Genomic DNA, 27,998 nt, shown 5'->3' with positions numbered 1-27,998 from the left:
GAATTGGACAATGTACAGTGTCCGCAAAATTGTTTAATTGAGCCTAAAGCATATTTAGGATAATTATAATTTAGCGCACACTTCAAATACACTAATAAACTACAACAAATGTATGATTATCGAGTTTCATTGAAAGTATGTAATATTCAATGAGCATGAACAAGGTGACGTCAGAAAGGATCAAAGCAGTGGGAGACACCGGTGCCAGTTGGCGATGTCGAGGTGGGGGGCTTTGAGCAGCTCCACTGTTTTCACCACAAATGCAAGTGGTTGCATCACCCCACATCGATTTTAATTGCTCACTCTACGTGTTTTCTTTTTTCTCCAGTGAGCTCTGCATCATCACAGAACGGTGCAATTGGCTGGCCATGCTTAAGTGCTGTGTTTACAAAGCCAGCCGTGGGGTAAACACTATAAATAATGATGAGGCTCCACCTATGACTGAACCGCGGCACTCAGGCATGGGAGGCTCTCGCGAGGGTCTCCGCTTCATACAATCATGATTCCCTGTGATGGTGTCTCTGCCTGGCGTTTCTTCCCTGGTGTTAGATCACAAGCGTACAGTGAGACGCTGAGATCTTTAGCCTTGGGCCCATGGGACTCGCGACATTAATCTGTGATGAGACAAGGTTGTATAAACAATGATACCAACGGTTAATTATTGTTTTTGGATCACAGTGGGAGGTGACAAACATAGCTCTTATCTTACCTGCACATTCTCTTATTCGTGATCCTTGTCCACCCCAATCATTAGAAAATATAATTATTTTTGAAATAGTGGTTTGATACGTTTTTTGATTTCCAAGGCTAAGCAGGTCATCTTCCTAGCCTCGATCTCCTGCTTGGTTTGGGAGACATCTTGGCCTGGGCCATCCAGGCCAGAAATTCTCAAACTAAGTTTTTCACTGGGTCTAATCCCCCAGGGGATTTGGCTGCCTTGACATGGATGTCAAAGCCCGTAGCAATAACTCATGAGATCAAACGTCAAGGCGTCTGTTTAACTACCGAAATAAAATAACACTTCAGTCTATTGCCTGAATTATTTCTGCTCGGACCACAATTCTCAGAGCTGTGACGTGTGGTGGTGCAGTCCCCCAAGTACCTTGCCCTCATGTCGGCGACAATGTGGGGCAGCAGCACAATGGGATACCTCGTCTCCCTGCCAAGGCTGCCTGCCATAGGGCATTGCACTTCCTTCAGACACATAAAGGGGTCTCTTAAAAGTTTGAAGCGCCAGCTCTGAGCAGCAAGCCAGGGTGGGAGCGAGAGGCTTGGGTATAACCTGACTTGCACTTAATTAATCATTGTAGATATTGACTGTGCAATGTGCAACTGAACACAAGCAATTACAGTTGCAATGTTTAACAGATTGTTCCACAACGAAAACATATATGAATTTTATGCCTCAAGTTTTACTGAAAGGATGATATTACCCATAAAAGAAACAATCCTTAACCTGTAGTTACCTCCTAGGCTGTGTCCTGGGCTGTCCGATGTGAGCTTGAAAGTTTATTAAAGCAAAAAAACACTAAAGTCATGGTCCTACGATCTGTCATGGTGTCGTTCTATTGACATCACTGTATTGCTGTGTTACATTGTATTGGAGTGATCCACCAGTGGCATCCCTAAAGTGCTGTAGCGGAGGTCCTGACGCCTTTTCAAGTATTTTATTTCGTTAATAACCTGGGTTACGCACCTGCAGGATAAGAGCTGTGTGTGTTTTGGGTTGGGTCTTCCTACAATCTGTAGATTTGTATTCTGATAATTTATTAAAATTTCCTTGTTGCAAATTACATGGAATGGTGTTGGGCAAAATAATCATAACACATATATATAATGTCATGTTTCCTGGCTGTCTGATTGTTTTACGTGACATAAGTTGTCTGAAAGGACAAATACTATTTATGGTATTTATGAAACGTTGTGCAAGGTTCATCCATATTTGACTACGATTTAGGTCCAAATTTTATCTTAAGACTTGGGATATTGCAGAGTAGTTTAGATTTGTCTCCCAGACAACTTGAGTAATGTCGTGGGTGGTTTAAAAACACGACGTAGAGGGAACATTGTGCACCTGCTGCAGTTAGTTTTTAACTTTTGTGCTGAAGAGCGATGCTTGTTCTGGTGGTGACAGGGGGCCACGTTGCTAGCGATGCAGATGGCACAGACAACTTCATTCTGCTCGTTTGTGTGCACCCTGGAGCTAACCTTGTCTGGATTAATACATTTACGTGTTTTTGCCATTGTAATTCTCTACAGGGCCAATGTATTGTTTGTATTACTTTGATTACGAGCATTTATACACAAGGAGAATCATTTTCTTCAAACATGGGGTCGTTCACTACAATCGGTTTAATCAAGCCTGTCTGTGGATGTGACACTGATTGTCGCAACCGGTTCAGAGTCTGCTTGCATTGAGCCAATGGTGTTGAGCAGAAGCACTCCCAGAAGGCTTTTCAGCCAATGAGTTTTGAAAGAAATATTTAACATTTTATATGGTGACGAGTATGGGAAGAAGGCGGCATTTACGTCTAAAAAGTTCGCCACAATGCCACAGTACTTTAGTCACAAGTGATGATGTCATTGTATGTCACAAGGGGCTCTTGGATGTTGTTTACTCATTCAACCCACGTGACGTTTGCAAACTTGTCAAAAAAATGTGAGCCTCTGTTTTGAGTTGACATTTGTCAACAGAATATTTACTGATAAAGCACTCTCCTGCACACATCTATATTGCTGCAGTTATTGTTGCCATTTGGAGAGTTGTGTTATAACATTGCAATGTTACAGTACAGTGTTTTTGTGGTCCCAATGGTTTTCTGCCTTTTGTTTCATTCCATTCTGCTTAGATGGAGCGAGGGAAGCAGTAGCCACCATCGTGAGTCGCGGCTGATGCAAACGAATTCACCAACATCGGCAGCGCCGCCTTGTCCCCCACGCTCGCTGGCATCCCACCCTGGTGCGATCGCACGGCCCGCCCCACGTTGCCCCCCCTCCCTCTCTCGCAGACAGCCGTGGCTCTCGTGCCTTCTTGGGCTTTAATGCTGCGCTTGTAGGAATATGGAGCCCCTGCTGATATCCTGCGTTCGAGTACGCCCAGGAGGCTGTCCTTTAGTTTTGGTCACAGAGACTGCTTTGAACAGAAGAATATTCACAGGACAACGTTTTGGCAGTGACCCTTGCTCAGTGTGGATTGCAGAAAGCTTTTCAGACCGCACGCATTGTTGTGGTGGTGTCGGCATGGGTGTTTGTCTCGATCCCTGACAACATCACCTCCACGCAGAGCCGCCCCACACTCCCTTGCCCTCCACATTAACGCCCGCCCAGTCTATTGACCGCTTTGCCCCTCCCTTTTAGGCAGGAAAGATAAAAATACAATCTTCAACGAATAATTTGTGGATTATAGTCATAATTTTCAGTCATTGCAAATCTACTGCTGAATGAAGGCCTTCCCTGTTTGCCATGTTGGTCACAGGGAATTTTTTTTTTCTTCTTACTTCAGGATTCATATGAACTTGAATTACTGTCACTCCCAAGATTGATGAGTGTTTTTATCTGATTTAGCTGCACTCATGCATTGCTAATATTCATGACAACCTCGTAATTATGTCATTACTCTTAACAGAAATAGCCTCATCCTATATAATTGGCAACATGTGGAAAGCCTGTGGCAGTTTTTTCTCAATTTAGATGTCTGGCGAATGTCTTTTTTGAACAGGTCTATGAAGAGGCCACATGATGACTCCTGATATATTGAAGAAGTAATATTTTCCCTCGTCACCATCATCACAAGTAATTGCTTTGTCCAAGTTGATATTGTCTTCACATCCTAAATTCCCAATAGGTGGAAACTATTAATCACCAATATCGCAATACAGTCCACACTATAATCCAGATAGTATAGATTGCTTAGAATTGTGGCCAGATCAAGAATACAAAGTGTGAATTTGTCACCAAGATTTTATGCTGCTTTGCCGATTTCTTGCATTCCACAAGTTTCTGTGACGTGTCATCAGTGGTGTCTCTGGATTATTATAATGCATTACAATGTTATTATTTTCTTTTAAAATGCTTTTTTCATATTTTTTTAAGCGCTTAGCATTGCCGGCTTCTGTAAAGTGCAAACTCCGTGAATTGTGTGAATAGCGTAGCTGAAAATAGACTCGCAGAGAAAGGTAGGTACATTAACACGATTTGTTCTTTAGTTTTGCATCAGCACAGATATTGAGGATCAATATCTGCAAACATTTTCCTGTCTGTGTGCGTGAGGAGTTAACTAAATGCCTTTAATCTTTGCCTTTGTTCGGAAACTAGAAAACATAATCTTGATTTGAAGCTTTCGTAACTGCAGGAATCCATACTCTTTGGTTCTTTCGGTAAAGTCACGTAGGTAGAAAATAAAATAAATCACGACGTTTCGATCGCAACACAAGCAATCGTCATCAGGTGAGACGCCTACAGCAAGAAAAAAAAAACTGCTGAAGTAGTCAGATAACATAAATATTTGATGATACAACTCCATGTCTTATAAACCAAAAGAGAATAGACGCATGGGAGGGAATTATAGTTAACTCTTGTTTATGTGGGTAGGTTATCTGGGTTATAGATTAACCGTGGTTGTGAATAAATAAATAAAATATCTCTACTCTCACTAGCTGATTCTATTATTAGCTGCTGCTTAGAGGGTAAGTGACTCAGTGGCCACATCCAAAGTAACAGTAAACATGGGGGTTTAACAATGCTTGAAAAATCTGACATGGTTGAATTTTCTTTCAGTGTGTAATGAAGATTTACTGTATACGTAACCTGTTTCCTGCATTGCCTTGTAGAATAACGATTTCGGTGTCTCTTCACCCGACGCTACGTAGGCAAACGGCACTTTTCACTTTAATTGCATTTTTGCTTTTACCCGAGTCATCCGTCTCCCCCACAACCCTGGATAATTGAGAGTTGTGACCACTGTGGAGGAAGCGAGACGCAGCGCGAGCCCGTGGCGACGCAGGCGTTTTGTCGCGTGGTCTGCTCGATCAGCGCCGCCATGCTCTGGCTCGAGGCCCCGTAGTCGCGTGGACGCGCAGCGGCGAGCAGCGACGGCGGCGGCGACGCCGCCACCATGGGGAGCGCCTCCACCAAGTTCCGCAAGGCGCTGCAGGCGGGCGACGAGGGCCTGGCGCTGCAACTGTACTACACCAACGTGCCGCTCGCCCAGCAGCTCGACCCCAATGCCTCCTACGGGGAGGCCTACGACAACAACACGGCGATGCACTACGCCACGCGGCATGCCATGCCCCGCCTGCTCTCGTGAGCGCATGCACGCACGCACACGTGCCCATGCGCAACTAGAACGGCAGTCTGCCTTGTAGCCTTCAACAGACTGTGGGGCACAATCCGTGCGTGTGTGTGCGTGTGCGTTCCCTTCAGGGTGTTCTTGAGGGAGAAGGAAGGCAATCCCAACAAGCGGAATGGCCTGGAGGAGACGGCCCTGCACTGCGCCTGCACACCGCTGGCGGTGCTCATCGTGCCGCCTTCGGGCCAGCAGGAGGAGCGCCGGCTGCTGTGTCTGCGCATGCTGCTCGACTGGCAGGGGCCCCTGCTCGGCCCGCAGCAGCGCGAGCGCACCAAGATCGACGCACGCGACCACCACGGGAACACGCCGCTGCATTACGCCGCCTGCTCCGGCATGAAGCGCTGCGTGGAGGTGCGACGCACGCCGTGACACGCCGCGCCACAACGGCAGCAGATCGTCTGCCTCTGATAAAACACACCTCATGGCGTGTGACCCAGTGCATCTCAATTGTCATTGACAGCCGTCTCGTCGCAGTGTACATAACACCTAACGGAGGGAGTCCCATCATCGCGTGTGCATTCCACGCCAACTTGTCTCTCCACACTGACAAAACCTGCGGCCGCCAATGACCACGACGAGGTGGAGGCTATCTCCCTGCAGCTCCTTATTATCTAGAATGAATGTTGAGGCCACGTTAAGTGGTGAAGTCTCGTTATCTAGAATGAATGCACGCTGAGGCCACGTGAAGTGGTGAAGGCTTGCTGACAGGTTCCAGGGCAGGCCTCGTTGTTGGGGATTATCAAAAAACAAAGTGACTTGATTGTCAGTTACGCGCCCAGCCCACCAGTTTGCTGTGTGCTGGCCGACCAAAGCTCTACCTCATCTTGTCAATATGAGCCGCCCACAAGTGCCTAGCGGCTATGTTAATGGGGTTCCTGGCTGCATCGGCCGTGGCTCGCGCAGAGTTGAATTGGTGGCTGCAGACAGATGAGTCGTGGCCGTGCTCTGCCAGTTCAGTGGCATCTGTTGTTGAGATGTGGACCTCTGTGTCCGGGTGGCATTCGGCGAGGTGTCATTTGTTAAAATATAAAGCGTTGCATATTTTAAATTCTTCTCAAGGGTTGAACTAGCTAAAATGTAAGCTTCGTTTGGATCATAATCACTGGCTTCACTGGCTTCAGTCATAAACGCTGGGACCCAAATAGCCAATATAAAGTCACGGTTATGAGCCTTGGGGCTTGGGCGAAGCACCCAGTATATTCTGAGTGGCATACTAAGGCATACTAAAGCATGATTATGGTGCAGTGGAATTTCCTATGACCCGACAAGAACCAACAAAATATCAGTTAATGACTGCATAAACTGAAGACTTTCATTACCTCCAAGCATGTGTGAGATTGTTTGTCAGACAAAGACAAATTCGTAAGCTTTACTTGAAATGTCTAAAGCACAAACATCTACAAAACTAAACCAACCTTCTGTGAATGCATCAAGTAGTGACATGAAGGCACTGTTCTGGCCTGCGCAGCTGCCTTATTATCGAACGCATGCATCGTTTTACTCAAATTGGCTTGTGTGCAAGCGTGTGTGTATTTGTGTACGTGTGTGTGTTTGTGGTTGTCTGTGTTATGTATGTGGTATGTATGAATATTACAGAAGATTAAAATGGTAAAACTGGTGGGTTATCGTCTATACATATTTTCCATTCAAGGAATAAATGAAATAATGCTGAAGTCAATTGAGTGTTTGATTGCAGTAGCAAGTGGGACTCTGACCTGGCTGCAATTAGCAAAGGTCAACCCAATGAAATGTGGCCTTGTCTGCTGGACTGTCTGCAATGTTGCTATTTCAAACTGAAATTCCTGCAAAGTACTTGAGTTAACCTTTACTAAAAGAACAAACTTTAGTCTGAATTAAGTGAATTTGTTTTAATGCATTACTTTCCTGTCAACACTCTTTCCTGCATTTCCCAGACTTTACTCCTGCGTGTAGTTCTTGGACCGGTGCTGTGCCTTGCGTGGTTTTATTTCAGCCGGTGCTCTCCCCCCTGTGGCTGTGAGGTGAATGCCCCGGCTGGGTCTGTGTTTGTGCTCTCCCCAATGTGGCTTTGTGATATTAATTCCCCATTTCCGGTTGTGTAGATACTGGTGCAACGTTCTCCTTTGTGGTTGTGTCCGTGCGAGTGCTGTTCCCTGTGTGCGTGTGAGTACGAGCGTCGTACGCTGTGGGTTGTCTCTGTCTGAGTGCTGTTCGTGGTGGACTCCTGTCCGGCTGCGTTTCCCTGCGGCTGCGCAGTTGCTGGTGGTGCGTGGAGCGTCGCTGTTCGTGGAGAACGAGGATGGAGCCACCCCGTGCGACCGTGCCGAAGTAAACCGTCACTACGAGGTCGCGCTGCACCTGGAGTCGCGCATGGTGCTGGCGCAGGATTACCCTGACGGGGATGGGGACGAATCCCAGGAGCCGCTCGCTCACGGTTGTCGAGAGGTAGCGACCCTCGCCCACGTGGACTCGTCAGCCCCCCTCTCTTTTCAGCACGGCTGCTCTTCATGATTGAGCTTAAAACCTCGCTCAAGATTTGTATGTACATGGTTAAACGCCTCTTATCTGCGCTGAAGTGTCGCAGATAAGCAAATAAAAGCCTAGACATTGAGCTCCATTGTCATGCAATTATCCGTGGATAATCGCAGATGTTAAGGTGCATTGAGTGCTAACTTACAGCAGATCTCCGTGATTAAGATGAGCATAAGGAGGCTGGTATCTCCCCTGTTTGCCGAGAGCATCACCGAAGTCATATATCTGTCTCCTGACCATAGTCTGAAGTTCTATTATCTGCTGAAGGCGCAGACAATGTGACGAGTTGGCCTCACCTCCTGCCGCGACCGCTCGTGGTGGTAACGCCGCCTTGTCTGCTCGTCCCCCACAGCCGTTCGAGGGCCTCCGTGCGCAGGAGCTGCGGGAGCTCAAGGACCTGCTGATCGTGGAGACGGCCGACATGCTGCAGGTGCCGCTCTTCACCGCCGAGGCCCTGCTGCGCTCCCACGGTACCCGCCGCGCCACAACCCTGGGGTCAGAAGGTCATCGTAGCCAATGCCATTCACACCAACCTGATGTTCGCAGTTTAACACGTAGGTCTCGCGACCAATATCGTCCTTAATGCCACATAGGGACAGCTGCCACTGGGGGTGCCCTTTGAAATGTTTGAGGGTATAAAGGGTGCTCTATCAAAAACAAATCTTTAATGAACCTGGAATGGAGCTTATGGTCATCATGAATGGTTCAAGCTGCAGGCTGGTGCTTGCAGCTTGATTGCGGCTGAAAATACAATCCAGTTGACTTTGCATTGATAAGTTGTCCCAGTGCTGCATCTCAAGACAGCCTCTGGGTTTCGTGTGGAAGAACGGCTGTACGCTGATATTGAAACGGCACACATCTCGTTCAGAAGGAAATCTTGACCAAAAATTCTCAGCAGCACTATTCAACTGCTATAATATATCTGAAATTATCAGTCATATACTTTAGTTTATACTCTAATCTATGCACGTATAAATATTTCTGCCAAGGCTGTTTCAACCTCTGTCTGTGCTGGTGGGTGCCTGCATGTGTCTGCTTGTGTCTGTGCTGCGGCGTTGCCGGTGCACCTGCAGCAGTGGAGCGGTAGTGCAGTGGTGAGCGCACCGTGCTACGAGTCCTGTTTCTGTTCACGGCTAACATCAGTCACCCATATCCCAACTGTTCCTGGGCCTCCCCTAGGTTGACTCGCTCTCAAATGAGTATTTGGTGCAGTATATAAACAGCCTTGGGGAGGCAAAGGTGGCCAGGCATGGAACTGGCGTCCACCCCCCTTGTGCGCCGTACCGGGCCTTAATAAGCGCTCGTCGACGGCCCTCTGCTCAAGGCTGCGTGGTGGAGCTCTGTGTTTGGTGGCGCGCGCACTCCCCAGGCTGGGACCGAGAGCGGCTGCTCGAGGCGTGGATGTTGAACTCTGACGAGTGTTGCCAGCGCTCGGGGGTGCAGCCTCCTCCGCCACCCCCCACCGGGCAGAACAGCTGGGGCACCATCCCCGACTCGCGGCCGCCCCTACGCTCGCCCATCACCCCGCCCGGCGACCTGCGACATGGGCTGAGCACGGTAGGGGCGCGCGAATTGCTCGCGACGAAACGCACGAGCTGAACGCGGGCGAGGGGGGGCGCTCACTTGCACGCTCAGAGGCAAGGACGCGCCCTGAAGCACAATGCAGCAATGCGCAGTCACGCAAGTCTTTCCTTTACAGCAGCGGTGTACCGTCAATGTATATTTATGTACTGCACGAGCGGTAGTGAGGAGTGGCAGTGTAGTGGTTAGCTACTGAACCAGTTCTGGTCCTCCCCTAGCTCGACTAGGCCTCAAATGAGTACCTGGCGCGACGTGTAAATGTCACTGTTGAGGAGACAAATGCGGCCGGGCGTAGTGTTGACGTGCCGGCCTTAATAGGTACTCACAGCATCTACCCTGGGGCTGAGTTGGATCCTTGCTGTGTTTTTGTTTGTGCAGTGTGAGATCTGCCTGGGACGGATGCCCGAGTCTGATCCTGTGGATGTCCCTTGCGGGCATCTCTTCTGTAAGAAGTGTTGGGAGGAGTAAGTGGACTTTAACTAATTCCTGCACGGTCACTAATGTGGGGTGGATGCGGAGCGAAGATAACATCCTAGATTATATTCTTTTGGTGGGAATCGTTAAAAATACATCCATTTTAATGAACGTTAACAAAGGTGTGTGATGAAGACAGTGGGAAACCCAGCAGTGGCAATTGCTCATTTGCAGGATGCTCATGACGCGGCTTGTTACCGACACAAGTGTTTGCCGTAGCCCCTTCACGAGCCACTCTGGGAAAGGCACTTACAGCGCCGACTTAGGATCGTTTGGAATTTTGAGGTTTCCAACCTTGACATTGTATTGCCATTGTGTGCTGTTGTCTTAGGTACCTGAACATGAAGATCCAGGAGGGCAAGGCGCACAGCATCCTCTGCCCAGCCTACGACTGCTATTCGCTCGTGCCCATTGAGACCATTGAGGTGCTGGTGTGCAGGGAGATGGCGCGCCGATATCTCCAGTTTGACATCAAGGTACTTCACTCGCAGCCAGAATAATGTCTCTCTCCTAGGCAGTCGGTATCAACTCGGGTTAGCCAATACACCAGGTTCACTATTGCACAGATCTCTACACAATTAGCACCCTGCATCTTGCCTGTATGTATGTTGAACTTATTTCACACCGTATATGGCTAACCGTGCTGATCGTAGGTACGGGGGAAGGACAACAAACTAAACACAAAAATCAGTTCTAAAGAAAATAAATAACGCTTGTGCGCACGTGACGCTTGCTCCGCGTGTGTGTGTGCTGCTCCACCGCTTCCCCGTGCCACCCTTGCTTGGCAGGCGTTCGTGGACACCAACCCTAGCATCCGGTGGTGCCCGGTGCCCCGCTGCGAGCAGGCGGTGCGCCTGGCTTTGCCCGGCGCCGCGGGCGGCTCGGCCGTGCGTGCCCACACCCCCACCGCCGTCGACTGCGGCAGCGGACACACGTTCTGCTGGTACGCGCGGCGGGCACACCAAGCGGGGCGGCGGGGTGACGCACTCGTCACGTGCTCGTGATGCGCTCGTGATGCTTCGCAGCAAGAAAGTCCTGGGTTGAACTCCCTACTCAGTCGCTTTTCTGAGTACAATTGTATGTTCTCCCTCTGGTGTGCACGGGTTTCTTATGGGTTCTCCAATTTCTGCCGACAGCAAAAAAAAACGTACATTGTAACTGGTTTTGGCCAAACATCCCCATGCTGAAAATGACACGCTGCATATTGCTCAATTGGGACCGTACATATCGTATCCGACTGTGAAAACTTGGCAGGACCCTCCTGAAAATGAAGCTTGGGACTCGGTGAGCATTTCCTGGGTACACAAGCAGAACAATAACAATAATGCTGAGCTTTGCCATTACCCAAAGCCACGTTTCCATGAGCAGTTCCTAGTCCCTGGACCGGAGCCAGAATGACACCAGTGTGTCGCCGTGCGTGGGAAGTCTTGTGTGGCATCACAAGTCCCTCTGATGCAAGCAGGCTGGTTGAATGTATGACCGGGAAACAGTCATGAGGTTAAAGGTCACGAGTTAGAAGGCTCTGTGATGTTTCCTCCAGAAAATAGTTTTTACCTGTTTCCTGATCATCACCTACTCCATCACTTAGACTCCTGCTCAGCAGATGTTTTTGATCACTGGGCTGCAGAGAGATTAGAGGAGGAGCGAGGAGGAAAGATAAGGATAAGGTCATGCTCCTTGTAGACATACTTTACTAGATGTGCCTTTGTGATGGATTGAATATAATACAATAATACAGGTTTCTTACCACACGTAAACATAACACAACATTTTTTGCCAATCAGGTTTTTGGCCGTTTAGACCAATGTTACTGCACCAATATATGTTTCATCAACCCAAATGGGCTGGTTTTAAGTCTCCCGAGTCTCACCAGCACTATGTGATCTGTTGAACAATGCTATCGTGTTGCCTGGCGGAGGAGAAAAGAGCCTTCCTTGAGCCCTACGCAGCCTTTCGTCGCAGTACAGGAACGTTGTTGGCCATAAAATAACTCTTCTAACAGCTGTTCTGTGGCCGAGGAAGAGCTGGCTCTGCTGTTGCCTGGCCCTGCTAATTAGCTTTTTGTGCACTATACATCTCACAGCATGCTTGACCAGACAACAGGCCACATTACCGACCATGGTTGGATGTTGCGATGGCCAGTGTACGGCTAAGTATCAGCTGCACAGCCTTCTACGTGAGCTCAGCCAAGTTTAGCTTCCAAGATTTTGACCAGATTGAGTGCATTCCGGGTGATTTGGCCATAGGCTTTGATAATTGTGTATATATGGTAATTATCAATTATGGAAAAAATCATGATTTATATGGTTCCATAAATCTGGTACTGTGTTTGTGAGTGTATCTGTAACCACCTATGGGAGAGAGCATATGTGCTTGTGGGCTTACACGTGTGTGTGGTGTGTGCGCGTATGGTGTGTGTGTGGTGTGTATGGTGTGTGTGTGGTGTGTGCGCGTATGGTGTGTGTGTGGTGTGTATGGTGTGTGTGTGGTGTGTGTGCGCGTGCGAAGGGAGTGTTTGGGAGAGGCCCATGAGCCGTGCGACTGTGACACCTGGAAACAGTGGCTTCAAAAGATCGTGGACATGAAGCCAGAGGAGCGTGAGTACACGCACGAGGCCCAACACCCAGGATCTAGAGTCACCGTCTCTGTGCCTCTGGGATAAATGAAACATTTCTGTTGGAAAAAAGCTGTCCTGCTCTTCATTTTGCACATTTCAAGGGAATATGCTACGGACTCGGATCCCGTACCCTGGATGATTTTGATTGTACACGCTCGTCCACCACGTGTGTGTCTTTGTTGCTGCCCTGTGTACTCGTGTATCTGTGCATATTGGATTTGCGTTCTGCCACATGGTGGTGACATGGTCCTGTGGTAGCACGTTCGTCGCTGGTTGCAGGGGTTCGAGTTGCTAATCTGACTGTCCACCCTGGTTATTACTGCAGGTGTATGAACTGTAAAATATGTGCCATCTGATTCACTGTAGAGCAGGACGATTGTGTTTGGCATCCAAATTTGTAATAATAAAAAAAATCTCAATTGCTAGATTGGCAATGCACATAGTAACATTGCCCCCGACTGCGAAACTACTGCAGACTGTGAAACATAGCGTCTTCATGATAGCCTTGCGTTTTCAAATAGCGTGCATAGCAAATATACTGCATTCTTATTTATGCCTTGTGTTTTCGGGTGTCTGCGTGTTCGTGTGGTTGTAGCAACGCGAACACGCAGACGTAGTGCTGGCCACTCCAACCCCTCGTGTGCCGTATCGGCCTTCATAAGTGCCTGTTAACAGCGCTTGCCCCACAGTCTGTTTAAAGATATTCGGGGGGATGTTTTTCTTTGGTTGTAGTGAGCGGTGTGAGCGTTGCAGCAGAGGATGCTGCCAACTGCCTCTGGCTCATCTCTAACTCAAAGCCATGCCCCAGCTGCAAGTCTCCTATTCAGAAGAACGATGGGTGTAACCATATGCAATGTACTAAGGTGAGTACCACCAATAACATTGACACTTTTTCACCACTTGGGAAACTTTTTTGTTGATTCGGTCAACAGTGGGCAATTTTTCGGTGGCTAACGGCAATGTGCATTATAAAAATATATCACGTATTACAAATAACAAGTTATCGCAGGTCAAGCTTATTATGAATCACATATTTTTTATTTAGATGTAGTCATGTTGGTTAGAAAATCCACTATTTATGTTCCAGGGGGGCTCATTCCATTCATTGGCCGTATACTTCATAAAGCTGAATTTTCGTTTCTCACAATGTCCCAGTTTGTGTTAATCTCTTTTTGTCGTGGTCCTTTGTATCAGTGTGAGATGGCTGTTCAGTCCGGTCCAAGCTCTATTTCTCCTGTACTATATAGAGACAATATGCAGTTTAAAACAGATTAATCATCATCAGATTAATCCACTAATCCTTGGGGAATCTATGAGTAATGGAAGGAATTGCAGACCCTCTGGGTTCTGCAAATAATAAGATTTGCAGAACAGAAGATTATTGATTTGAGGAGTTTGACTCTATTGGATTCCAGCCCTCTCTCAATTCTTGGTATCCATTTATTTCCATTTCTGGCTCTTGGTGTGCACTCATGACATAAATGATGTACGCACGTGTGTGGAGGAGATGTGATGTAGTGATTAGCATACTTCACTGCAATTTGCAATCCTAGCTTATAATTATTGGCATGTAAAAGTCCAGTGGAAAGTTATAGAGAAGTGGTCCTGGGCCCCTATTAAGCCAGCTCAGACCAACGTGAATATCCGGTGCGGTGTGTTGACGACATCAGCACCCTGCAGATGAAGGTGGCCCGGGCATAGTTCAAACAGCGACAGCTGTCTCCAGTTATGGGTGCTGAGGGAGGGATGTGGGTCTCTGCTGGGCAGTGTAAGCACGACTTCTGCTGGATCTGCCTGGAGGAGTGGAAGAAGCACAGCTCGTCCACGGGCGGCTACTACCGCTGCACGCGCTACGAGGTCATCCAGGCGGTGGAGGACTCGTCACGCGACGTGGCAAACGAGGTGACATCGCGCACGCGCCGCACACATACACGCATATATATACATCACATACACATATATCATTGTTTTTATCATTATTACTACCCTGGAAAGCCTCGCTGAATCTCGACTCTTTTCAAGGGGGGTCCTGCCAAGTGTTCACTGTTTGCTATGTGTAATCCCTGTTGAGTAATTTGAAGGTTATTATTTCGGCTTTGGGATGGACAGGAATCTGCTCTGCGATGGTTGACATTTTCTTTTGTGTTCAGGCTGAGAAGAAGCACAAGAAGTTCCAGGAGCTTGATCGATTTATGCACTACTACAGCCGCTTCAAAAACCATGAGCACAGTTACAAGGTTTGGCACAACACAACTGCCTGGGAAACACTTAATAATAATAATTTACGCTTTTCAAGCGCCTTTCACGCGGAGGTCATCGAGATGCTGTACAAGACGCACATGCGGGCTCACACCATTAAAATACGATCCTAAAACAGAGGATCCAAGAAAAATAAAAAGCCCTTGAAAATAAGTTGCCTCTGAACGTGCGATTTGAATAAAAAGAGGGGGGGGAGTCAGCGGAGCGAGCCTCCAGTGGAAGTGAATTCCACATCCTGGGGGCCACAGAGATGTGTTAGAACGTATGGGTGAAGGAGCTCCTGTCTATGTGAGGAAGCAACACCCTTCAGAGCCCTGTAGGTGAGGAGGAGGAGAATCTTGAACTCTGCGTCGTGAATCCGGAGCAGCAGCCAGTGGAAGGACGCCAGCACATGGGAGGCCGTGCGTTCACGGAGAGGCGCTCGCATGGCGATCCTGGCAGCCGCACTCTGCACGCGTCGTAGGCGGCTTAACGGTCTAAGGGGGATGCCGGCAGACGGTGAATTACAAAAAGTAAAATCGAGAGAAAACGAACGCATTGACCATCTTTTCGGTGTCCGTTTAACACGCGTAGGCTTTCGCGACCATTACCCATAATAAAGTCAGAATGATGCATTGTTTTATGCAACTCAAACATTCACACTTGGAGAAACAAGGAAATGGCAAAAGCAACACAAGGGGACAAATTGGGAGAAATCACGAGAGATTTAAAAAAAAACCATACAGATAAAGGAAACAATCAGAGCTGGAGTTATATTTACCATGTGTTTCAATGCATATAAAACATATGATTGGCAGTCGTTTGTTTGTATTGTGTGCATTTATAGCGAGCACGCTTAGTCGGATGTTGTTATGGGGGTCGTGTCAAACCAGATTGGGAAACTCGTTGGAAGGGCTGGTACAGGGATTCAGCTGAACACTCTAAAGCACAAACAGCTGACCAGTGCTGATGTGTGTACCACATCAATACGTCAGGAAATTCTGCTGTGGCAGTGACACGTGGCAGTTTAATTTGCAGAGCCCAGAAAACCAGGTTTGTCATTTTTACGTGGAGAGGGAACAGCAGAAGAGTGTCGGCTGTTGCCAGAGAAAGTGAAAGCGTCGTGCATCTCTCCACTTCTCAGTGCAACGTCTTTGCCTTAGAGGACAACCCGAGCGTGTGCCTGTTAGTGCCGGTGTAGGCGTTCACTCTGCCTGCCCGTGCCGCTCCGCAGTTGGAGCTGCCACTGCTGCAGACGGCACGAGCCAAGATGGAGATCCTGCGGAGTGCACTGGAGAACAGTAAGGAGGAGGAGGAGGAGCAGAGGGGGATAGATTGGGATACACCGTGGTTGGTCTGAACATCCACCTTGCTAATCCAATCCTGCCATGACATTTATAACATTAATCCACATACACCTGTATGCAAAAGCCAGCTGTTTATTTTTTTATCTTAAAAGTCCACCTCTGGCCCGGCCAATAATGCTTCTCTGCGTGTTGAACTTCTTTTGCTCCATATGTAACCAGCCCAAGTGAGTAATTCGTGGGTCATTTTCAAATTTGCCACATTTGGACTCTGATGGCAGCACACAATGGCCTACTTGTTTCAATCAATAGATACCACTCGTGCTTCAAACATCCTTGTCTTTGGGCTAAATTTGGCGCACGAACAAGGTGGTCTTTGTGTGTGCAGTGGAGGGCGTGGACACCAGCTTCATCGAGCACGCAGTGCAGGAGCTCCTGAAGACCAGGCGGGTCCTGCGCGGCTCCTACGGCTACGGCTACTTCCTGGAGCCGCACAGCACGCAGAAGGACATCTTTGAGCTCATGCAGGTGTGGCACGAGCACTGTGGACTGTGCCCACCACACGCGTGTGTCACACGTGTGTGTGTGTGTGTGTGTAAAAACACGCATGTGTAACACACCCGTGTGTGCGCCCCTTGACTCCTTTTCATAAAATTACAAGTTATGTTATTTTTGATTTCTACACGTGGTAAGGCTGTTATTTCAATGACAAAATAAGTTAATGAGCTCACAGGAGTTTTGCAGGTGAGGGATTTAGTTGGAATAGAGGACAAACTATGTTCTGGAACAATTTTTTATTGTTCATCTTTTCTGCATGAAAAGAGCAAAGCCGAAATGTGGTTGCTTTCACTACAGTTCATATCTAGTGAAGTGTCAAAGCATCCAATTACAGGAACTATGAAAGGTTTTCAGACCTCATCATTAACAGCAATTTAATGGGTGTCGTATTTCCTGTTTCTTTACTCTTTGGTTCTTTCGGTAAAGTCACGTAGAAAAATAATAGATCACGACGTTTCGATCACAACACAAGCAATCGTCATCAGGTGGGACAACCACAGCAAGAAAAAACAGCAGTTTCTATTAAATTTCTACCGACGTGACTTTACTGAAACAACCAAAGAGTATGGATTCCTGCAGTCACGAAAGCTTCAAATCACGATCCTGTTTCTTGACGTAACTTACTGGGCACGATGGGCCTCGAGTTCCTTTGGCCGCTGCCTCCCCCGGGGTTGGCGTAATCCCTCGTGACGCCGCGTGCGCATCCGTGACGCTCGCGCCTCCCGACCGCCGCTGGTGCAGATGGACCTGGAGATGCTGACGGAAGACCTCGCGCAGAAGGTGAACCGGCCGTACCTGCGCACGCCGCGGCAGAAGATCGTGCGCGCCGCGCGCCTCGCGCAGCAGAAGCGGCAGGAGTTCCTGGCGTCCGTGGCGAGGGGCGTGGCCCCGCCGGACTCGCCGCCGTCTTCTCGCAGGCACGAACGCACGCCGAGGCGCGAGGCGACGCACGCGGCCGCACGCAGGCAGGCTGCTCGCACGCACGGGCACGCGCGGGCAGGCTGCACGCTCGTGGGAACGTGCGGCACCGCAGCCACTTTACACGCACACGGACACAAAGTCGCACATGCAGCCGAATGAACACCGCGTTTTATTTTCCTCTGCAACAAAAAACACCTTATTCATTGTAACGTGGGCTGTTCTCTCCCGCGTGTGTAGTTTTAAGTGCAGTGATGTACGCGAGACGTTAAGGGCGTTCTCGGTAATCTCCGCGTGTGCCCTTTACAGGCTCGTTGGGCGGCCGTGGGAGTGGGAGTTCCTGGGCTTCTCTTCTCCAGAGGTGTTTCACACGGACACCGTCAGTCGCACAAGGACACCTTCAATCATACACGGCTTGCAACGGCTCCCATGGTTATGCTCCAGATTTTCATTCTGAGCTCTCCCACGTGTGTTCTCGTCATGCCCCGTGTTGTTGGTCACGATGTCTGACGTTTCGCTCCACGCGCTCAAAGTAAGCAATCCGTGGCCATGTAGAAGGCTGGAGAATGCAACCAATGTCTGTCTGAATGGGGGCAAAACCACGACAACGTCGTGGAAAATAATGTTGATGTTAAATTGTAATAAAGCAGAGATGATGCTTTTGGGACCTCAGAATCAAAAAATAGAATTAATCTGTCTGAATTATCCCTGCACTGTGGAACGATTGTCAATGACGAGAAGCTGGTGCGATGTACAAACGTCAGCACGGAAGAGAAAACGTGGCCGTGCGTGGTGCTGGCTCCACCACTCCCTCACGTCCCCTGTGTTGGCCATCATGGGCGTGCGCTCCCCGACAGTCTGTGTAGGTTTTGCGGGGATGATTGTCCTTGTTGTTTGAGTGTGCGGCCGTGACTGTGCGTGCTCTTGACCGCCGGCTTCTGTCAACGCAGGAGTACGAGGAGGTGTTGGAGCGGCGCAGGCGCCGCAGTCGAAGAGGAGACCCCCGCAGCAGCCACAGCCACCTCACTGACCCAGGCCTCCGCGAGGAGTCGTCCACCGGTAGGCCGAGGCTACGCGTGCGCAGTGGCTTCTTCAGACGCCGTAGACGGATACTTGAGGCAACACTTATTTATTATAACACCAACTTGTGAACTTCCACCCGCTAGCTAAGGGGATACACTTCCCCACTGAACTCGCCCTGTTCCTAAGCTAGGGTCTTGGGCTAGTCTGACCTGACCGCGCCAAGGTGCAGGTCTCGACCACTGGCCACAGGGGCCCGGCCCTGACAAGGACTGCGGGTCAGACGAGGCCAAGCTCCTCGGCTAGCCGCCTTCCCAGGACACCCCGCAGCCCCCCCCACCCGTTGGGACGGGCGGGGGGGATCCAAACACCCCACAGCCCGCCCTGCCCCGGGATATCGTGATTGCCCCCTACAGGTAAGCAGTGGGTGCTAGCCGGAGATGGTGTACGTTCGTCCAATAACACCATTACACGTGTATCCCTCTCATGCCATGTCGTGGCAAGAGAAGCTCCTTCTTCGTGCCACGTGCCCCAATGTTGCAGAAGCTAATAGGAATGTATTCTAGATTTGAAGCTTTCGTGACTGCAAGGAATCATCTTCTTAGGTTTTTTCGGTAAAGTCACGTAGGTAAAACATCAAAATGAATGAAAATAAAATAAAATCAAAAATCACGACGTTTCGGAGGCAACACAAGTCTCCGTCATCAGGTGGGACCGTCACAGCCAGATTAGCTGCATCAAGTGAGGCAATGATTCAAGATGTAATCCCTTAAAAGCGAGTTGAGGGGGGGAGGAGAGGGAGGGGGGAGCTCATCAGACTATGGTAGCCAATGAATGGAACGTATCGGGAGGGAGGGGGTCGAGGCCAAAAGGGTGGGCGACGGCGTGCAAGCGATTGTGCGCAAGCGGCTAATTACTGCACACGCCAACACAATGGGCAGAGAGGGGGAGGGAAGCTCTAATACACATGATAGACAAAAGAACGAAAATGCCCATGTTAATACCAATGCTGGCTGAACAATGAAGAGAGTACTGTTAAAAAAATAGCTGGGGATGTTAACACTCGGTAAAGTAAAGTAAAATAGTGCCTGTCAGATAAGATGGTCCAAAAAAGACTTCATTACAATTTTTTGGACCATCTTATCTGACAGGCACTATTTTACTTTACTTTACCGAGTGTTAACATCCCCAGTTATTTTTTTAACAGTACTCTCTTCATTGTTCAGCCAGCATTGGTATTAACATGGGCATTTTCGTTCTTTTGTCTATCATGTGTATTAGAGCTTCCCTCCCCCTCTCTGCCCATTGTGTTGGCGTGTGCAGTAATTAGCCGCTTGCGCACAATCGCTTGCACGCCGTCGCCCACCCTTTTGGCCTCGACCCCCTCCCTCCCGATACGTTCCATTCATTGGCTACCATAGTCTGATGAGCTCCCCCCTCCCTCTCCTCCCCCCCTCAACTCGCTTTTAAGGGATTACATCTTGAATCATTGCCTCACTTGATGCAGCTAATCTGGCTGTGACGGTCCCACCTGATGACGGAGACTTGTGTTGCCTCCGAAACGTCGTGATTTTTGATTTTATTTTATTTTCATTCATTTTGATGTTTTACCTACGTGACTTTACCGAAAAAACCTAAGAAGATAATAGGAATGTGACATTGAACTGTTTGACCCATTTAGTTTGACAGGCTATAATTAATAAAAATTGCTGTGCTCCAGACTTCCTGAATTTTTTTTTTATCATTTCTTAAACATTTTAAATTAGCAAGCTTTGGGTTATAGTTATGTTGCTTCACATATGATACACGCAGTTTCGCAAAGTGGAGCTGATAATATATTCCGTACGATTGACTAAATTGTGCATTTGCTTGCATCTGTGTGCATGTTGCATGTTTTCTCCATTGCACCCATCACTGCATTGTACATGTGCAGCTCCCCAGATACACGTCTGTGTGTGCGCGCGTGTGCGCGTGGTCCACCGGAATGGGGAGCGGCAGCGTCGTGGGGAGCGGCAGCGTCGTGGATAGCGCCTCGCGCTACGAACCCGGCAATGCGAGTTCAATGCCTGGTGTGCGGTGTGTGTAAATGTCAGCATTGGGCAAAGGTGGCCGGGCGTGGTGCTGGCCAGTGACCCCGTGTGCAGTGCCAGCCTTCAAAATTGCCTGCTGACACCGTCTGCCCCCATCAGTCTATTAACGGCTGCACGGGGGATCTCTGTCTTTTGTGGCGCGCCGCAGACTCGCCTCTGAGTGGACGGAGGGCTCGCCGCATGGAGAGCTCTCGCTCATTCAGCCACGTGAGCAGCCTCTCTCTGCCGGAGTACTCCCCACCCAGCCTGCCGCGCCTGCGCCGCTCACACGTACGCACCTGCCTACTCGGCCTATCATCTCTGCGGGGATCGATAAAATTAGTATCGTGTTGCGGGATGTCCTTAGGAGATACCGGCGCCGCCACGGTGATGTGGAATTCTCACCGCTATTTAAATGCCGTAAATGCAAACGAGCGTCTTTTCACACTCGTTGGAGCAGTGAGGCACATTGGGCGACAGGTTCCACATGCCGTGTCTTCCTCAGTGCAGCATTCGTGGCAAAAAGGGTGCCGATGTTTCGATCACAGAAATGTGGCAAACCACCAAGAAGGTGTTTCACCGTTTCATCCACATGTGGTCCTTTGAGTGTGCAGGCTTCCCAGCACCCTTCTCAAAATCAAAATGTAAGACTCAAGTAAAATCCAGCATTTAAACTCGTCCACTGTTCACTCGAATCGAGTCTTTACTTGACACATCAGCTTGTTGAATAACAACACATGACACAAACTGTAGTGATATGAGATCATTACAATTACTGTTAGCAAGCACCTAATCAGGCCATTCAAAAGCTCTAGAACCTAGTTCTTTACCGTATCCATTCTACTTTCATAAGTCCGTTATGTTTTACTTGTAATCTTGTTATTGTATGGTATCAAATATGTTCTCGATTTTAACAAATTTTCTATCTTGATAAGTATATCTCCTGTTTGCAATATTTATTTCCGACTCATTCACATCAATTCCTATTCTCTTCCATTCTTTTGCAGATTTATTTTCCCCAAAGAGGTGTTTCTGTCATTGGGCTCTTGGCAGCTGAATAAATTCAGGTTTCTGATGGGTTTCACGAAGGCGGCGTCCCGCATTGCAATTGAATTGAAGTTGCGATTGGTTCAAGTAGCGGAGCGTACGTGGAGATGATTTGCTAAATGTTGCCGTTCTGCCGCTGAGCCTCTCCAGATTGAGTTGCAACGTGAATTCCATCTCGTGCAAGCAGGTTCCTTCGGGCTTCTTGGAGGAGGAGGACGCGGACATGCTGCTGGCCATCCAGCTGTCCCTGCAGGAGCTGGAGCCCGCGCACCCGCCGGCCCCACCGGGGCTCTCTCCCTCCGCGTCGCCCGGCCCCTCGGACGGCACGGACGCCTGGCCCGACGGCGGCGCGCGGCTCTCCTCCTCGTTCCCTTTGACCTCTATGCCCTGGCCCCAGACCACGGCCTCTACCCCCTCCCACGTCTGGACAGAAATGAAGGCCGCCGCCGCCTCCGCCTCGGCGGCCGCCGTGCGGGACGACTACAGCCTGGAGTTTGGCAGCGCCGAGGGCTCCCTGGGCGGCTCGGCCACGGTGGCCGAAGACTTAGCGGCCGGGGGCGGCTCGGACCTGCTCGACAACCTGCTGGCTTGGTTCCACGACACGCACTCGCAGCACCTTGCCTCGATCCCCACCCTGGGGGCGGCTGCCGGGGAACTCTCCCCCGGCAGCCCGGAGAGCCGGGCCCTGCCGCGCGCGGCCGCGAGGGCCGAGCAGCAGCCCTCCCAAGCAGCGGCGGCCGTGACCGCCGCCGCCGCCAGGGAGGGCTCCGAGGTTGGGCTGGAGGAGCCTTATGCGGACGAGTGGGAATACTCGGCAAGTTTACAATTGGGCGGAGGCGGGAGCGACCCGGAGGCGAGGCTTGCACCGGCGAGGACCTCCTCTCCCTCTAGTGACCCAGACCTTGCACTCATCCTGCTGCGTCTGCAGGATCAAAATAATAAATGACTCGCGTCACTTTACAATGGGCAGTCTTTTGTGCACGATACACAAAGAAGCCACAACTGTCAATTGGCTTACGACAAAATTTTCATCAAGTAATCTGAATAATTTCATTGTAATTTATTCAAAATATTGTTTGGTCTGTTGATGTGTGAAGAAACATTGACTGCATGGTGTTCACCACATCACCCATTACAACGAGTGATCTTGGACTTTGTAATTGAGTGAATGGACTTTTTTTGTGGACCAAACCTCTAATCTCAAATCTGAGTAGTGGGGCTGAGCAGTGCTGTTTGACTGAGTGGGCAGCGCTCTCTCTCCCCCTTATTATACCTTGCCGCCTTGTGATATTGATTTACCCGCAGGGGTATTTAATTTAACTGAACTCTTGAAATTGGTCCAATTTCATTACTTGGACTCTGCTTGTAATTTTCTTTATCGGTGTGGTTAATGCACTTAATCCACGGTGCATTATGGTTTTACAGTGGAAGTATTTTTCATTACAAAGTAAAGCAATGTACTGTAGCGTACGCAGTGCATGTGTTGGTGCAAATGAATAAGTGGAAAATGAACCTTTAATTTACGTGGCAGGGGCTTTACTCATTTCAGTGCCATCATTACAAATGACAGCACTTACAAAGAACATGCTATAAGATGTTAATTTAAATATCTTGTAGCATTGCATATTCAGTCATCCCCTGCATTGGAAATCACTGGAGCTTGGGATAATTGTGGTGGGGTTTCACCAGGGTTCGAGTTAAGTGGTAAATTCAAAGTTATCTCAATATATTTGCCAACGTGTTACAAGCACACAATGAAATGAGGGTGTTTGGCTCCTCAGCCCCTTCTACGGATACCGTGTTGTATTTTTGATACACCCTGAATATGCTGTTTCCTCAGATAAAGGCCTACTTGTAGTTGACAGGCCGCATTTAAATCATTTCCCCAAGTTGATGTACTTGTACTATTGGTTGTTCCTACCTGAACTACGCGTTGGCTTATTTTTATTTTACACGATTTGATAGTCTACCAAAACTGGCTGTAGTGAAACACTCGTTTTGGCTGCAGAACCACCCACTGAAGCATGAATCGATCACCTCAATTCACATTGTGCGGTCTGTTGGCTGGGCCCTTTCTGAATCCATCTATATACAAGGCCACCACCGTGCAGCATTCTGGTGCTGTATGGACCGTTATCTCTGGACATTGGTTGTCGCACATCAAAAATGTTAAAGAAATTGCCAAACTCTTTTTGGAGCATCGTGAAATTAGTATTGAGTGGGACTTTCCCAGTTGAACAAATAACCATCCCGTTGTGTTAGCATTGACTTCGATATCCTTTTATGAATAAAATCTACGTTTTTTTTTATATATATCCAGGACTCCCTCCTGTTTCAAATAGACCAACTAATTACCCTGGCATACCATTTAACAAATGACTTGGCATCCTAAGGTTGGTTTGATAAAGTGCTGAAGGCAGTTCCAGGGTGCTGCCAGGTGTACAATGGTAATGTGGCCCCGATTACTCAACCTGTAAGGCTCCCATTGACGTGGGTAGCTACCACAAATGGCACGTATCACACCAGCTAAGGGTCACAAGGCCTCGACAGTTCTGTACAATCGCCACCCTATTTACCTTTCATGGAGGCAGTTGTAATTGAGATTACTTGATTAGTGTGCCAATGGCTAGCCCCGAAGCTGCTCCCAGGACTAACGACCAGAACATTTTTCCTTGCCGAAAAGGTGTCCACCTATAATGCAGTCACTTACGCAAGGGTCGGTGGACCTTGGCTTGAGAAGGCCGTACAGCAATAGGGACCTCCCACCTGGACTATGGGATACTATTCTACTTTAACTAGTGTTGACATCCCCAGCGTTCACCAGTATTGCTTACTTTTACACTTATCAGCTAACACAGGCCACAACCATGAGCCAATGTGCACCATTCTCTTTTAGCCCCGCTCCGAGGACCAAAGGCTACCACAGACAAGCCCCCCCCCCCCCCCAACTTGTATTTAAGGGCTTGTCTTGGGATTCTTCCTCAGTAAATTCAGCTGTGACGTTCCACCTGATGACGGAGACTTGCACCTCCAAAACGGCGTGATTTATTTTATTATAAAGACCTAATAGTATGAATCCTTGCAGTCACCAAAGCTTCAAATCTAGGACGATGGGATAGTTAGCACGCGCAGGATCTCTAGAGGCTTCCTTTCAAGCAAAGTTTTCCATAACACCTTAGGACCCAGAGCTTAGAGAATCTTTGGGAACCAGCTCACATGGCTGCCAGCCCATCTGGTTCCTCATGCCAGTCGTTGCGAGTGAATAGTGCAGCCTTAGGATTGAAATTTATTACAGCCATTCCCTATAAGGCAGTTTGGAAAATACAATTGCTTTCATGCACCTTTAACATAGTTTCAACAAGAAAACATTGTATTAAAAATTCAGTTTTATTTATTACAAGACTTACAAAAAATAATTGAAACCAAAGCCACATGCAATTTCATAAACAGTCCTCAAGTTGAGACAGCAGCACATTCAAGTGGAGATTTGCAAAACGTGGAGTTTGCATCTCAGTCCTCCATACCTGCAACACAAAAACAAATTTGTAAGATTTTGGATAACCTATTGCCAAATCACCAAACACTCGTTAAGAGCACAATGCAATGCCTCAGGAGTAATGGAACGGTGATTTTTTGAATCATGGAATTCATATGGCGAAATCATGGTTCATCATTGGCAAGCATGTGCTTCAAAATACAATGCAAGGTAGTTAATATTTTGAACTGGTGAAACAAACCTTGAGCATATATATAAACTTCTACACCAATGCCATCCAGCATGCACCAGGACCTGAAAGGAGATAATAAAAGTGTTAAAGCCACATTTTAACAATGGCCTGAAATATTATTCAACTCAAAATTATAAAAATGTATCCATCAAAAATCACACCCAATGCTTAAGGCAATGGGTGGGGGGGGAGTCGACAGTACAAAACACTATGTACACGATTAAAATAGCTTTTCTGGAAATCTACAGTTGCACAAGCCTACTAAACACTTGTGTCACGCACAGTCATGCCATCAGAAGGTGTAAATGCTGTCATCAATGTCAGAGACCTGGTTTTTGATCATCATCGGCACTACAGACTGTGCATTACAGAACACTAACGAGCCAAGGGGGCATATTTACCTGTGGTCGTTCTTCAAGCCACCACTGGGGCTACAAATGCAGGACGTTCTTCACATCTTCAAACTGCAAAATTAACAGTGCAATACCGATTGAGATTAAGTGCAAGTTGAATCTATAAAGTGAAAATTAGGTTAATGGCGGTGGAAAGGTATAATTCACAAACTAAACTTTACAAAATCGCTCCGGATTATACGAATAAGCAATGCATTTCAAAGGGCTGAAGGTAATTCGCAAAGTAGAGAACTGCCCCAAAGCTGCTCCATTTACTCCAGGAACGATAGAAGACCAGTAAAGTAAATTTTACCTTCAAATTGAAGCATCCTCTTTTCTACCTGGAGGGTCAAAAAGCAAACATGCAAAACTTCAGTCAGAAAGTTTTAACCCAGCAAGACCATGAATAACTGTAACAGGGATATCAGATAGGAGCGAAAGACAAATCAAAATCTCTTCAAAGTTGCACTCAGCTGAACTATGAAATCATCACGTGTATCCCCGACAAATGCAAGTGCAGCTGTACACAAGCAGGTGTGTGCGCCTTACCTCGGAGGGCGTCGTCTTGGTAAAGACCCGCACATCTGCCGGAAAACAAAACCCATCAAGATGGTCAGATTTGACTTAACAATTAACGTTGCTTGTAATTTTTGTAAACCGTTTCAGACACAAACATTCCATCACAGCGGATAGGAGAGATTCCCATTTGTCAAGTCATCATCATCAGTGAAGTCGGTATCTCAACTACACATGTAGCAATGTCCCTTCTCATCGTGCCAAAGCCGCCGTGCACTCGTGCGAGTGCCTCACCCCCTAGCGGCTGGACAGCTGCAGCGAGATCACGTCCCAGGTTGTGAGGGTCCGAGCTTGCGACAAAAGGAGTTAAACATTTTGAATGATTTTTTTTACCACTCCTAGCACTGTCAATAAAATGATTAAGGCCTACTCCTCACGCACCATGGCGATGTTTAACCATACTTCACCACAAGGTGATTACGCCGTATTCATGTCGCAGTGCTTCACCCACAAACGAAGGCTCTCAAACGTGGCGCGTGTAACGAGGCCAAGTCTCGTGTCAAGACGTCATCAACTCATTAGCAACTGCAATGTGATTAAGCCCATCGTCTGCTTTACTCGCAACACAATACTGCACTGAGAAACTGCTACGTGTGTAGTCGCACCGCAACTTAAAACAACAAAAGGATTTTTTCTCACCTTGAATTTTCAATCAAGTCGTCCTCCCCCTCCACAGGCCTGAAAGAGCGAGTGACCAGGTTAGTCCACAAGCCTCCACACACGTGGGAGCTGCACTGGACTCTGCGCACGTGGGCGACTGGGCCAAGGCGCCCCCACGTGCGAGGTCGCGCTGCACCACTGCACGGACCCACGTGGTATATACAGTGTATACTGTACAGTGTGCGGCGTCTACACCATTCGCACCAAGTACAACCGCCCACTCGCACTATTGGCAGCGCCGATGGCCACCGCTCTATCAGAGCCATGCAGCTCATGGGAAATGTCCTAAAAGTTGGCCTACTTTATACATTTTATTACAAGGCAGCGTTGGTAGAACGGTGTTTAACGCCTTAACTCAGCACATGTTCGTGCCGCTCAATGCTGCCGCGATTTAACAGGCGGCGAGTAATCTGCACAGAGCCGACGCTGCTGCAATCAAACTCTGCAGCGTGCTCGTTTAAACAAAAAACCATTCAGCAATGTGGCCAAAAATTAACAAAAAAACAAGCGGAGTGCCTCAGACAAGACAATGGTGGTTGAAATGCATCGTCATCCAGGCAGTCGAGAGTAGCAAATAAATGTCATCATTGTAGCACTCGCTTGCCAACAGCATTTATAATCACTCGCTTGTTGCTAACAGCATTATAGGTGCCCAACTTTTATCATTCTGCGTTACGTTGACACGCGCGCCGCCCCTCACCATAAATGAGGCCTAGCAAAAAAGGCCTCGCACAAACATCGCAATGGAACAACGACGACTACATAATAAACTGCAATATCGAGTGCCGCGCACTTGGCACAACCAGGTGAACGCTTTGAGCGCCGCGCTAATTACCGATGGTGCGCGTGGCGCGCCGATGCACGAGGATGGAGTCGTCGGCCATCAGAGAGCAGTCTTCCACCAGTCGCAGCGTCCCGAGTCAAAGAGACCGTGTCCGGCTCCACGCGCGCCTTATAT

The 27,998-nt window shown here is 48.4% G+C and overlaps 1 protein-coding gene, 1 long non-coding RNA gene and 1 other non-coding gene across 8 annotated transcripts in view; 1 reads left to right on the top strand and 2 right to left on the bottom strand.

Annotated features, from left to right (window-relative positions):
- Positions 1-23,995, top strand: part of ANKIB1 (ankyrin repeat and IBR domain containing 1) — a 34,115-nt gene extending 10,120 nt beyond the window's left edge. For 2 of the 5 annotated variants that reach the window (XM_078860651.1, XM_078860652.1), the window contains 20 exons: positions 2,850-2,878; positions 5,032-5,301; positions 5,422-5,698; positions 7,583-7,771; positions 8,211-8,328; positions 9,228-9,415; positions 9,818-9,903; positions 10,245-10,389; positions 10,702-10,856; positions 12,422-12,510; positions 13,263-13,393; positions 14,298-14,432; positions 14,681-14,767; positions 16,003-16,069; positions 16,461-16,600; positions 17,372-17,595; positions 17,858-17,909; positions 18,499-18,607; positions 20,807-20,928; positions 21,872-23,995. In XM_078860651.1, the coding sequence (XP_078716777.1) occupies positions 5,114-5,301; positions 5,422-5,698; positions 7,583-7,771; positions 8,211-8,328; positions 9,228-9,415; positions 9,818-9,903; positions 10,245-10,389; positions 10,702-10,856; positions 12,422-12,510; positions 13,263-13,393; positions 14,298-14,432; positions 14,681-14,767; positions 16,003-16,069; positions 16,461-16,600; positions 17,372-17,595; positions 17,858-17,909; positions 18,499-18,607; positions 20,807-20,928; positions 21,872-22,630 (3,261 nt within the window). In that variant the 5' untranslated portion in view covers positions 2,850-2,878; positions 5,032-5,113 and the 3' untranslated portion in view covers positions 22,631-23,995. Of the gene's footprint in view, positions 1-2,849; positions 2,960-5,031; positions 5,302-5,421; positions 5,699-7,582; positions 7,772-8,210; positions 8,329-9,227; positions 9,416-9,817; positions 9,904-10,244; positions 10,390-10,701; positions 10,857-12,421; positions 12,511-13,262; positions 13,394-14,297; positions 14,433-14,680; positions 14,768-16,002; positions 16,070-16,460; positions 16,601-17,371; positions 17,596-17,857; positions 17,910-18,498; positions 18,608-20,806; positions 20,929-21,871 lie in introns of all 5 variants that reach the window. The other 3 variants (XM_078860649.1, XM_078860650.1, XM_078860653.1) reach the window with 2 other exon arrangements.
- Positions 23,996-25,052: 1,057 nt separating this feature from the next.
- Positions 25,053-27,964, bottom strand: LOC144934355 (uncharacterized). Of its 2 annotated transcripts, XR_013637153.1 has the most exons (7): positions 27,876-27,964; positions 27,020-27,058; positions 26,354-26,388; positions 26,118-26,145; positions 25,814-25,876; positions 25,422-25,474; positions 25,053-25,208 (listed from the first exon to the last, which is right to left on the bottom strand). It is a non-coding gene; the product is annotated as an uncharacterized LOC144934355 (long non-coding RNA). The 2 variants fall into 2 exon arrangements; XR_013637152.1 differs by having other exon boundaries at positions 25,053-25,474.
- On the bottom strand, positions 26,221-26,308 carry LOC144934661 (small nucleolar RNA snR60/Z15/Z230/Z193/J17). Its single transcript, XR_013637186.1, has one exon. It is a non-coding gene; the product is annotated as a small nucleolar RNA snR60/Z15/Z230/Z193/J17 (small nucleolar RNA).
- Positions 27,965-27,998: the final 34 nt, after the last annotated feature.

The sequence above is a fragment of the Lampetra fluviatilis genome, chromosome 10 (genome assembly GCF_964198595.1).
Source record: "Lampetra fluviatilis chromosome 10, kcLamFluv1.1, whole genome shotgun sequence".
Taxonomy (NCBI): domain Eukaryota; kingdom Metazoa; phylum Chordata; class Hyperoartia; order Petromyzontiformes; family Petromyzontidae; genus Lampetra; species Lampetra fluviatilis.
The sequence above is the reverse complement of the archived record's forward strand: the minus strand, read 5'-3'. Positions and strand labels throughout refer to the sequence as shown.